Source organism: Calonectris borealis, chromosome 1, assembly GCF_964195595.1.
Source record: "Calonectris borealis chromosome 1, bCalBor7.hap1.2, whole genome shotgun sequence".
In the NCBI taxonomy this organism is placed as follows: Eukaryota; Metazoa; Chordata; class Aves; order Procellariiformes; family Procellariidae; genus Calonectris; species Calonectris borealis.
In genome coordinates, this window is record NC_134312.1 from 161,443,096 (window position 1) to 161,455,423 (window position 12,328).

At 37.1% G+C, this 12,328-nt stretch overlaps 1 protein-coding gene across 1 annotated transcript in view; it reads right to left on the reverse strand.

Annotated features, from left to right (window-relative positions):
- The window catches only part of IPO5 (importin 5), a 46,384-nt gene that overhangs the window by 20,330 nt on the left and 13,726 nt on the right, over positions 1-12,328 (reverse strand). Inside the window, exons 7-11 of the mRNA XM_075138231.1 lie at positions 9,643-9,765; positions 9,435-9,555; positions 5,816-5,903; positions 2,542-2,648; positions 30-154 (exon numbers count right to left, since the gene is read on the reverse strand). Of these exons, the coding sequence (XP_074994332.1) occupies positions 30-154; positions 2,542-2,648; positions 5,816-5,903; positions 9,435-9,555; positions 9,643-9,765 (564 nt within the window). The remainder of the gene's footprint in view (positions 1-29; positions 155-2,541; positions 2,649-5,815; positions 5,904-9,434; positions 9,556-9,642; positions 9,766-12,328) is intronic.

Consider the following 12,328-nt stretch of genomic DNA (forward strand, 5'->3'; position numbering starts at 1 on the left):
TTTGAAACAATTAATTGAATGAGACTCACAGGATCCTGAAGGAATAGCAAAACGAAATTAACTATCTCATTTAAAATTCCCTCCATCTGTTGGTGGCAACCTTCTCCAATGGCTGAGAGTGCCATCAAGCCAGCATGCCTGTATTTCCAATCAGCTACAGATGAGTAAAAAGAAAATAAATATATATTATTCATTTTGGAAACTACAAGGCACCACAAAGATAAATCACCTTTTTGGGGGGGGATGGGACAGGAGGACGAAGAGGAGTGAAGAATAGGAGAGGAAAGTGAAATTGGTGCATCTAGTTGATTTGTTAAATACTTTTCACTTTTCCTCATACATACTTCCAGAGATGCACAAAAATTTGAGTATCTAATCCAGGCCAAATCAAGACCAAGAATTCTAAACTGCTGATACAAGTATGTACATGGTACTAAAACCTGGGAACTGCATTTTCATTAAACGAGCTAATCGGGGAAACATCAAGACACTATTTCCCCCCGCCCCCCTCTTTTTTTTTTTTTTAAATATATCAAACAGCTTATACCTTCCTCTTTAGGTCAGGAAGGAAAAAAGGTCTAGTGAACCAAACAGTATCTAAATTTAAAACAAATAAATAATCAGAACCAAAGTTTTCAGCAGTCTCCCCACAACTGTTTAAGAACAGTATCATTCCATTTAGGGATGTAAAGCTTCCCCCCGCCTCCAAGTCCTACTAGCCTATTCTCAGGTTAGTGGGTATTGTTGAAATGGATCTTTCACATCCTTCTCCTTTTTCTTTAGGCCAGAGAAACACATGAAACTCCAATTCCTTTATTTTCACAAAAATCTTTCTCTGTGCTAGAAACCATGGGGATTACAGAAAAAAAAAACCACAAGAACAAACAGGTTTATCAAACGACCTGTGGGAAAGGCATGTAACAGAAGTTCTTTTCCAAAATAACGCAAGATTTCATTGTTGCTGGTAATCTATTAAATTCCTGGAATGGAGAACACCACAGTTCAGAGTACTGGAATCCTGACACTCACGCTTCTATTTGATCAGGATGAGATGAAATATCACCTTGACAGAAGGTACAGTGAAGAAGCAGTTTATTTTGCTGCTATTTAAGTTCATTGGATGTTCCTAGTTAAGCCTGCACCTCTCATTACTCTCACTGTATTACTATCAGCTTGAATTCCAAACTTGAAATTAATGATACTACAAAATGAAATGCAATCATGCTCAGACCCTCTGGCTACCCAATCTAAACCCAGAAATTTTAAATTATTATTATTTCAATAAACATTTGTGAGAAAAGCGCTGGCGATAGGAGAAGGTAAAGTTTGATTTCTGAGAGTATTGATGATGTTTTAACCTAAATGTCTTCATCTTTCCTCCCAACTCCCTACCAGTGACAGCCTCTGAACCAAGCAATATCTACTGCATTTCCCTTTTCCAAAAAGTACTAATGGTTATGGAAAGCTCTGACCCAGCAGAAAGAAAGCATCAGGCATCAACTGCATCACTTCTCCCCTTCACAGGAGCCAGGTCTTACAGCCATTAGACTCCACACCTTTCTGTGGGTACTACAAAGCTAGGCATTTGCTAGCCTTGAAGCTATTAACACTGGACGAGTCAGGTTAATCCGTTTCCCTTAGTGAAACTTTCTTTACCAAAAAACTTCATTCCAAACAGACTTTATAAGTGTTCACACTTTGCAGGTAATACCTTGAGCAGCCCTATGTTCCATATCCAATATGGTAACAGTCTTTTTTGGACTGGGTTTTAAATCATGAAGGTGGGAAAAGTACTCAGAACTTTTGCATTATCTTCTACTTGAAAGGCTCAAAGCACAGGTCAAGTGAAAGGGCATGCAACAAATGCACAGTATTTTTTTGAATGATTGCCTGAGCAAGCATTACAGGTATTTTAAGAGGAAAAGCAGCATACAAAGCAACTGATAAGAATATATGGAACTACCTCATGAAGCAAGTATTAAAATCAGCATACCAGAAGACAGACAGCCTACCACAGACTTCTGTATTTTGGTCTATCAAATCACAGGGAAAAAAAAATCAACATGTTTTCCTCTATGAACTGTAACATATTAAAATTTCACTTAAATGCAGCACTTCTGTAGAAACAAAAAAATTGAGCTACAGAATAACAGGTGGCAGTTTAGGCACACTTAAGGTACTGTGAGGCAGTGTACAGGCATTTAGAGAGAATATTCCATAGTTTTAAGAAAAAAGTCTTCCGCTATTTATATTTAATTCACAGGTTGCGTTTTAAAAAAAAATGTACTGTTTTGTTTTTGACATCTCCATTCAGCTGTCCATGTTCCAGAAAAATGTTATAATGCACTGTACATAAGTTTAATAAATCAGTCTAAGAAAAGGTATAAATTTCCAAATTCACAGCATTTACAGTTTTTGCTGCTGAAATCAAAAGTGGAAGTGTATAAAAATATATTAAGTAGCTAAACATGAAGATTTAAGAGGTATCAAAGTTCCTGGAAAGGAGAGAATTGTAAAAAAAAAGAAAATGCAGTTACTTACGATTCTGAAGCATTTGCATAATATGTTCTTTAATCATAGGTAAAACAAGTTTTCCTCCAAGGCCACATGCCATCCTGTCCAGTGCACTCTCACCAGCAACTGCATTGCTAAATATCAGTTACAGAAATATCAGTGGTTTGATATCTACAATAAAATAAACAGTCCAACACGGCACAGAAGTGCCCTTTCTTGAAGTTCTAGTCTTCAAACTTTTGCCATCTGAATACACATGGGCCTCCATAAGTAAATAAAGCATACCGAAACCTAAAAGCACACACACCAGTCACAAAATAATTATTTACCCTCCACTTAAACATTTATTATCTGTAGCTCATTGATTAAATCTAGTACCAAAGAAACTTGGGCCTTACTAGCCTGGAAGGTATAGGCTGAGTTCTGCAACAATTACACATACCTAGAAAGCAGAAACTAAATTTGCAATGAATTAAGCAATAATACTGGCCATCGCCTTTTTGTTATGAGAACACAAACCAATTCAGACTTGCTATGAATCAGGTGAACTGGCAGAATTCAAGCTTTAGTACAAGAGACTTTTCCTGCATGGCTGCAGTACCAGTACTCTAGTAGCATGTCCTCTTGCCAATGACTCAGGCAGAAAATATCCAGTCCAGGTATGAATTTGTGACTCTCAGCCCGTTCCAGAAGTGAGAATTGCCAAACATCATCTGTGTAAAGTGACTTGTTCCACCCAATAGAATTATTCCCTACAGAAAAGCGAGAAAGTTTCCAGGACACAGATAACTACTGTTACAGTCTGGGTATGGCTAGCACGCTAACAACTCAAGGTTATTACAGTCCATCCTAGACCCCCATGCTGATGGAAAAACTGAGTAATGGTTCAGAAAGGGATGAATCTCCCTCTTCTTTCAAGTATCGGGCAGCTGGATCAGAAATAGAGGTCTTCGAACTATTATGCTTGAATCCCCAAGTCTCATTACAAACCATAAACAGCCTAGAAACTCACATGCTGTGAACAAAGGTGTTTGCGCAAAGATATTGACAATATTGTATTTGTCCTTCAGATCAGTCATGTTCAAATAAACAGACGCATCACCAGCAGGACAATAGAGCATGGGCACACAGTTTTGGATTGTAGCAAACTCACTGAAGTTAACAGCAACTTTCGTCTGAAATTACGTTCCTTGAGCTCTTTCCTCCCACCATTAATTCATATATTCAGTTTGAGGAAATAAAGATACTCTATCTTAGAAAAATGACCACACACTTCCCTACAATGTGTGCAAGGCTTTTGCCAGGAAAAGAGGAAGTTGGATTAACCTTTTCCTCCTTTAGAATTTCACTGGTCTATGAAGTCAGAGCAAGAAAAAACTGGAAATGCTACAATATTCCCTGATGCTTTTGTGTAGGCTGACTCACATCCCCTTTAGTCAGATCTGAACACACCCTAATTAGGCTACAGCCTGATGAGCATTAGCCTGTTTCTTAGACTGCATAGAAACTCCAGGCTTCTTATGAAGCTACAAAGACTGAAGCACCAGAAGAGGTTAGCATGCACATCAGCTAATCAGTAACTCTCCACAAAGGTAAACTTCAGTGGTGGGAAACACATAGTAAACATGAGTGAACCAGCTAAAAGAAAAAACTAACACCACACACACACAATCACCAGAGACTAGCCAATGTCCAGTATTTTGTGTCCAAGCCTCAAGTTCTCCCATTACTTGGGGGGCCAAAAGAGCTAAGTTTTTCCTTTAGGCTAATGTTGCTGAGCATACCTTGTTTTCTGATCTTTGCTCACTCTACTTGCAACTTGTAACAAAAAAAGGGAAAATTTTCACTCTAAAATCCATAGGCAGCTAACTTGTGTTTAGAAGAACAAAGTTACTCTGCTGACAATAAAGAGAAATTGGCATGCCTCAAGGGGATGATTCAGAGTACTTACTACGCTGCCTAAAGCGGCCCATCTGAATAAACTTCCACACCCTGAAAGGCTTGATTAGGATTTGAAATTTAATATTCTATTTCTCCTTGAAATTTAGCTGAATGAAAAGATTCAAATACTTGACAAACTTGAATGCAGTGGTGTCTGACAGTTCTACTTGTATGGCAAAATTTCAAAGTTGAGGAAACGAAACAGGTTAAAAGGGTCTGGTCTACCATGTGAGAGGGGGAAGAAAGGACAGCTTACTTTCCATTCCATAATCAAGAGGAACAAAAAGAAGTATTCCAAGTCAAGCAGAGATTAAATACGTTCTTCCATAAATTCCTACGTATCCATTTTGCAAGTGTCTTTACATGCCCAATATCTAGAAGAAGTCGCTATACAGTTCAGCAGTAAATCAACATCTCTAATGCCTATCTTCCTATGAATATCTCAAAGTGTTCTCAACTTGTTTCGAAACACTAATTACATTTGAGTCTTCAAGGAGATGCCAGATGTGGCAAAAAGTGTCTAAACTGGTAAATGAACACCCATGTCTTTACAGAAGTGTGGAGATATCTCCTACACATATTTCTGCTTTCTTCTACTTCATTCTAACTGTATTTGGACAAAAGCAGATGTAAGAGGATGTTGTAGACAAACCATTGTCATTCTAATGAAAAGTTGGAGCAAGCTACAAAGCATGCAGGAATAAGCAGATCAGAAAGACTGGGACATCTTTAGTAGATCTTTCTCACCTAAGACACAACAAGATAAGCTACTGCCAGCCATTCCAAGAGATTTAAAATAACAGCAAAATCGTAGTATTTTTGAGTAGATGAAACCCAGCAAGGAATTCCACTATGCATTCTGATGTCCTTCAAAGGTAGGCAGTTTTTTTCTTTAACACCACCTTTTCAAGGGCATAGATACAGAAAAATATAAAGAGACTGGTTGTAGATGATTAAACAAGTCAGTATCCTTCAGCTTTGGTTCCAGCTAACTTCAGGATAAACCCACAATTTAAAGTGTTAGGAGCACTGACTTCTGCACTGAGTAACATAAATGACAGAAGAAACAAAAGTTTGAAAAGTTAAAACAGACAAGAGGACATGCAACTTGTAGAAGTAAATTACAGCAATACACGAATACTGAAAGAATTTACTTATTTGCTGAACAGTACCTAAATAACCTACATATAAACTGTCTAGAACAGTCATATATACTGCTCATGACCAAAGGAACAAAATTAGAAGAATTACTTGAATAAAGAAAAAGTAATGCACTGCAGTCATTTGCACCCTGCACTTAAAATCTGCCTTTAGCCACACAGTCTTAATAATATATTGAAACAACTAGTTTCGTAATTACCTGTCAAAATCATCATCATCAAGCTCATCTGCATTTGCCCAATCTTCATCTTCTTCCAAGTCAACCATCATTGCTAACATCTGAGGAACTGCAAAAAGTAAGTTTTAAACTCAGGTTGCTTTCTTGAAATAGATTCTCAAATAACAAGCATAAATTTTAAGTTCTCTCCTTTCAAAAAATCATTGAAGAAAAAGAACTCTTCCTCCAGTAGCAGATAGCCAAGTCTGTCAAACTGCATCAGCCAATAATTCAGAATAAATTTTCAGAAGAGTATTTTCAGAACATTCAAATCAAGAGTAAAAAAAAGTTGTGTATTTCTTACCAAGACTCATAGTACAACGTAAGATTTTTTTTAAATCATGAAGATTGTAAAAAGTCAATTCCTTAATAAAGTCTAAGTTCCTTGAGTTAAAAATAGTATTATATGCTTTAAGAAGTCAGATATACTTCATTCATTTTACTGAAATTCTGACATCATCCTTTGAACATTTACTGATGAAAGAGACTATATTCATTACAGAAGAATAACACTCAACCCTTGGTTTTACTAACGTCATAAATTTTGTTAACTATATGTACAGTGGTCACTTAGCATAAAGCTTTACTTTTACGATAAGGTAATGGTTTAGAACTCGAGATTTTTCCCCACCTAATGTAACTTTTTGTTTTGTATGATGAAAATATCTTGCACATAATAATCCACCAGTTTCCTACTTCTACCTCTGTGGATTGATTCTGTCTGCTCTTCTCAGTACAAGTATTTATAGAGGCTATTACACAATCTTTATCACAACATTCAACTACTATGCAATAAGCAACACCTATTCTTCTGAGTTCTTCTCAAAGGAGGAAGTAGTGCAGTGATTTGTCTACTGTAAGCCTGCCTGTTCCTGTGCACTTCAGAAGCCCAAGGGGTGAAAAGTATACCTTGCACTTTCAGAGCAAAAAAGCTTCACTTTGCCCTGGAAACAAAAGTCTTCAGTCAAATACTCAACCTTTGAGCTTTGAGAATCTTTTTAGGACAGTCTACCACACATCTTGAATTCAGACATCATAGTTAACTGTTCTTTACAGCAACCTACCTCAAAAACTAGTACGCGTACAGTAGTCCATGCTGCTGATGAGATTTAGGTATACTGCAACTGGTGAATTTCATAATATACTTACATTACTGTAATCTACGATAGAGGCACAACCCTAAGCAAATTCAGTTCAGCATACATCTGGACCAATGAGAAACTTTTGGTCAACTGATGACATAAGAAAATATTGCTCACTGACAGCATTGTGGGGCAAGTATCAAGAAAAGATCAAATTATGGATTGATTTGCTTAATGTGGCTATGTATCTTCAGCCAGAGATTATATGATGGCTGCAAAAACCTTCAGAGAGCTTTTAGATACATATCACGATAACTTAATGGACACTATGAACTCTCTAGCATGATGCCCACATGTCAGAATTCTGTATACCTACTAGTCACTGAAAAGAATTTCCTCAAAAAAAAAAAGTATTATAGCCCAGAAGCTTTTCAGACACAGACACTCATAAGCACACATGTGAAAACAATGTATCGTCACACCTCTGAAATACGGAAGTCAACCATCATCTGCCACAAACGCTATGTGGTTCCAAGAACTGATGTCACAGTATTCGTTGCTACTAACAAGCAAGGCTGAGAACAAAGCCTGTCTGGCCATCCAAAGCTGTCTGGCCATCATTATATTTAGAACCTGCAAAGCTTGTAAACATGTTGTTTCTTCTTGATGTTTAATATGAATGTGGTTGCCAGAAAGTATAGTTTCACACAGAATTTTTTTAAAATGTAGAGTTGTGCATTAAAGTTTCAACATTTTCCCAACAAGCCCTCAAAATTTAATTATTGCCAATATATAGACTGTTTACAAACAAGTTAAGAATGAGCCCACTAAGCCTGCTTCTATGCCATGACTTTCCATTTTCTGGATACTGAGCAAAACTACAGCCAAAGTTAGGCTGCAGCTCTAATTTCTAGGGAAAGAGCAATAAAACACACTTCTATCTCGAATACTGAGCTCAAGGAGGGAAGTCTGAACCCAAATTCCTGAGCTGATAACTGGTACACAGGACACAGACTTACTCCTAAATCAGCATCATGTTCAGTAAAACCAGCATGACAGTTTTGCCTAAGATCCCATTCTAGTTGTAAGGATCAAGTGATCTAGCAACTTTTTAGTTGAATGAAAACAGAAAGCCTTTTAAACTAAGGCACAAAACCAAGACAAAAGCAATCCTTTTTGGCTACCTTTTTATTATTCTTTGAACATAACTGCTTTACTAGCTCTGCAAAATAGATGTCTTTCACCTTAGTGATTCATTAATATCAAGAGCAATTTTACAATGACTTGCAAATCAAAGGCATTTCATTCCCACATGGTGCCTTATCTTAATACAATATCTTAATACAAATATTTCATTCCTAAACAGCAACTAGCAACCCATTATAGAGTTAATACATTCTAAAGAGATATGAGGTACTTCTCCACCATGCTGCCTGAACAGATAAGAAGCTTGTAATGATTTGGGGGACAGCAAGTGTCAAGCGTTAATATTCCCAACAAGCTACAGGATAGAGTGAAAATACAGCATTCTAAACATTTTCAAATTTCAAAATATATTCTAAAAGAATCTGTTATTTAAAGAACTATTCTACAAGTAAGCAAAATTTCTAGTCAATAGTTTAAACATTTAAGCCAAGCAGATCCAGTTTACAACATTTTTCAGAAGTTTTATGATTATTTTAGTGACATGTATACACGAAACTTTACCCAGCCCAAGCACACAAGTAAAAAAGTTGCCTTTTAACAGATTGTCTTTATGCAAGTTCCAGAAAACAAGCAAGAATCTAGACAAATACAAGTGTGACATGGAGGGAAAAAAATTCCTTCCAAAAAGCAGACTACACTGCTGTGTCAGTGCCCTGATCTACTCACAAAAAGGGTTTAAAAGGCAGAGAAATACCAGTGTATACAGCATTGCTGCTGGGACTGTCCAGAAGACAGTTATTTTTAGTATCTCAAATAATAACGCATGACTAAAAAAGTGCCTCTCCAAAGAATTTACAATCCACATGTTAAATAGACTAATTAGACTATCTGTAAGTATTTATATAAGCATCTGATTTTTAATTCACAGCTTTAACTCAACACTGAAGCTCAATATGCATGCTGAATTCCTTCAGTCTTCAGTTGCCAGCACCACAGAGTATCTGGCCTACATACCAAACTTCAAACGTAGAACTTCAGAACTAAATGCATCAACTTTTTTTTTTTAAAAGTACAAATTTCCAAAGCCAGCAGAAAAACATGAAAGAAGTATTTTCCTTGGAAACACCTAATGAAGAGTCTACTGTATTTTTATTCAAATTGTTGGTGGCTCCATAAGCACTGATTAATTTATGAAGAGTCATAATAAGGAGGGGTTTTCTCCATAAGAAAACTCAGTTCAGTGTCACCTAAAGTTATCAGCACCAGCAAACTCTTGAGTTAGACATGGTTTTGCCACTGACCACCTGCAAAGTCAGTTTAACACTGTAAAGGAAACACAAATTGTCAACAAAGAAAAGGAGTAAAATACTTACTGGCTTGTGCAACAATGTTTGTATGCCTTCTCAGCATAGCAGCAGCAGTTTCTGACAAGGTCACAATTACTTCAAGCGCCAACTGACGCTGCATGTTACTGAGACTGGCATCTGCACACAACTACAATCCAGAAGATTAGAGCAAATGGTTAGAACACAAGTTTTGGGGCGGAAAGAGTGATTTTTTAAAAAAAATTCCTAGCTTTACCTTCAGACTTAGTTGCAAGGTAGGTTCTAAATGTGGTCGTAAATACTTGGGAACAGAATCTGCAATTTCTACAAGGGATTTCAGGACAGAATCATCATTTTGGTAGCAGGAATCATTCACAGCCTATAAAAAGATGAAGGTAAGATTAAATAAAGACAAATAATACTACGAATGGGACCACTGTTATAGAAGAAATTTGATTAACTGTATTCTTGTCTCTCTGAATAGTCTCGTTTAGCATTAGCAGCTTAGCATTAGTGGCTAAAGTAGTTGAAGCCTTAGGCCACAAGAACTGACCGAGAGTAAACTTTTTGATAAAACTAATGTTGCTAACAAAGAACTAGCCGAATCCGGCAGATGCGAGCGAAATGAAGACAACAAGGACCAAGGAGACAATTCCAAGAGAATGAAGTAACTTCAGAAGAAGGCCAGCCCAGCAGCAGTGAAAACCAATAAGAAATCAAGAGACCACCAATAAGAATTAAGTGATTGGACTTGGGGATCAGGTGATGGGTGGTACAGGTATAATTGAGAGGCATGAATTGGGGTAGGGGTCCCTCTCCAGAGGCACCCAGCTTGAGCTGTAGCCTGAGAACTAATAAAAGACTAACTGGAAGCTTTCACTCGGACTTTGCATTTTCAGCAGGACCCTAGGGTCGGACACTGCTACAGCATCCGGCGTGCATAAATCCAGAACAACTACAAAGAGGTAATTCGCAAGGTCCAAAACTACAAGTTTTCTACAAGAAAGTTATGGCTCACGATGTTATATGCCATCAGTTTTCACCATTATTAGTTTAAATCTAACACAGTAGACAGACATTAAAAAAAATTAAGGTCACACATCAGAGGCGTCAACATGCAAAAACACACACTATGTTTTGAAAAGCACAACTTCAAAATGCATTTTAAATAAAGAAAAACTCCTCAAAGTAACTCTGCCTGAAAGAAGGAAAATGAGCCTAACTCCTTTTTTATCCTGTTATGCGAGAACAGGTTTGAATAGCTTACCCGTACAAACACCAGGAATCTCAAGATTAAATAATTAATTTTTTTCCAGACAACTCTGGAGAGCCAGTAAATTAAAGCAGACTTTTCAGCCTTCAGTCACAGGACACAGGAAAGAGAAAAAGAAATCGAGATTTTTGCAAGTATCTTTTCTAACCCATAGCTACATTCTGAAAAGTAATTTAAAACTTACTTTTAACTGACCGGGTTGATACTCTAGTACCAAAACAGCACACAGTTATTCAATGGTGTTAAAACTCTTCTAGAAGTAGGACACGAAAACCCAAACCTCCAAACAAAAAACAGTCTTTAAACACAGTTTTGGGGCTTTGAAAAGTATCTGATGTCTTCCTAACGAAGAAATATTTTTTTAAGTGAATAGTTAGGTGGTTTTTAATACTTAAATCTAGAATCCAACACTTTTAATAATGCCACTCAAACAGTCCACACTTTCAACATAGAAGCAGCATCTTCTAGTATCAGAAATGTTCGGGGCGGGGGGGTGCGGCTGGGGGGAATCTATCTTGGTTAAGGCCTTTTGAACTAATAGTTACCACTCGTCCTCTGATTCTGCCAAAGGATAACGTAATATTTACTGGAAGTTTCTGTAAAACTCTGTATTTTATACCCATTGCAACTTTATGACATTTTTTTAAGGCAAGACTAGGTTTCTGAAGAAAGAAGTTCAAAATGCATGGTGAGCCCTAAAAGACAGAGGCACCTTTCTGTGGTATTGAACACCAACAACTACAGAAGTCAGTTGAAGTTCCAGCTGCTTTTACCTCCACTGCAAGATAAATCTCTTGGATACAAGTTTCAACTATTAGTTCTGAAAGCTCGACTTCCAGCATAACCATTATAGAAATTGTACTGAAAGGACTGAATTGCTAAGTCAGAATTTTATTTTTAGCTTTTTCACCACACCAATGTTTCAACAAAATGAACTTCAACAGCAACAAAAAAAGCATCCAACTGTCTCCAAAGGTCACTCACCACTATTCTAACACATCCCATCTCCTATTTATAAACTCAGACCTTCATATCCATCTTGTGTTACCACAGTCAGAAAATCTAGTCCTTCTCGCAATAAGTACTTTAAAAAGACAGATTTCATAGCATAGTTCTGTGCTCTATATTTGCAAAATAAAGCTTGAAAATGCAAGCCAAGTGCATGTGTTTTTACAGCCTAAAATAGTAGCATTGAAACTTATATCACCCAAAGTGGGCTATTAGTCTGAAGTCTAAAAACAGCATACTATTTAATTGCCAAACATCAAGACGAATAGCATGCCTACCCCAAATCCTGCCTCACTCCCACTCATACAGTACTCAGTAGCCAAGGTCCTCTCAGCCGGTTACAATTTTTGAACAATACAATTGTCATTGCCGAAGTCACAGACAGGGACTAACCACCAAATAGTGATCTCAATATCAAAATTCTTATCTGGTACACATTAGAGCCCATTTTCAAGTTCAATTGCTTTTAATAAATTCCTCTCAATTTCTATTTAAGATCAAGCAGAATTCGACCAGTTGCAGAAGCCAGTAAACTTGGCACAATTTTTCTTCAGCTTGCTACAAAGCACATACAGACAAGGTTTATAGCTTACACTGTCAACAGGAACCTGCTGTACTGACTGTAGCAAGTAGTCAGTCTTTAACCTAAATTTAGCCTAAT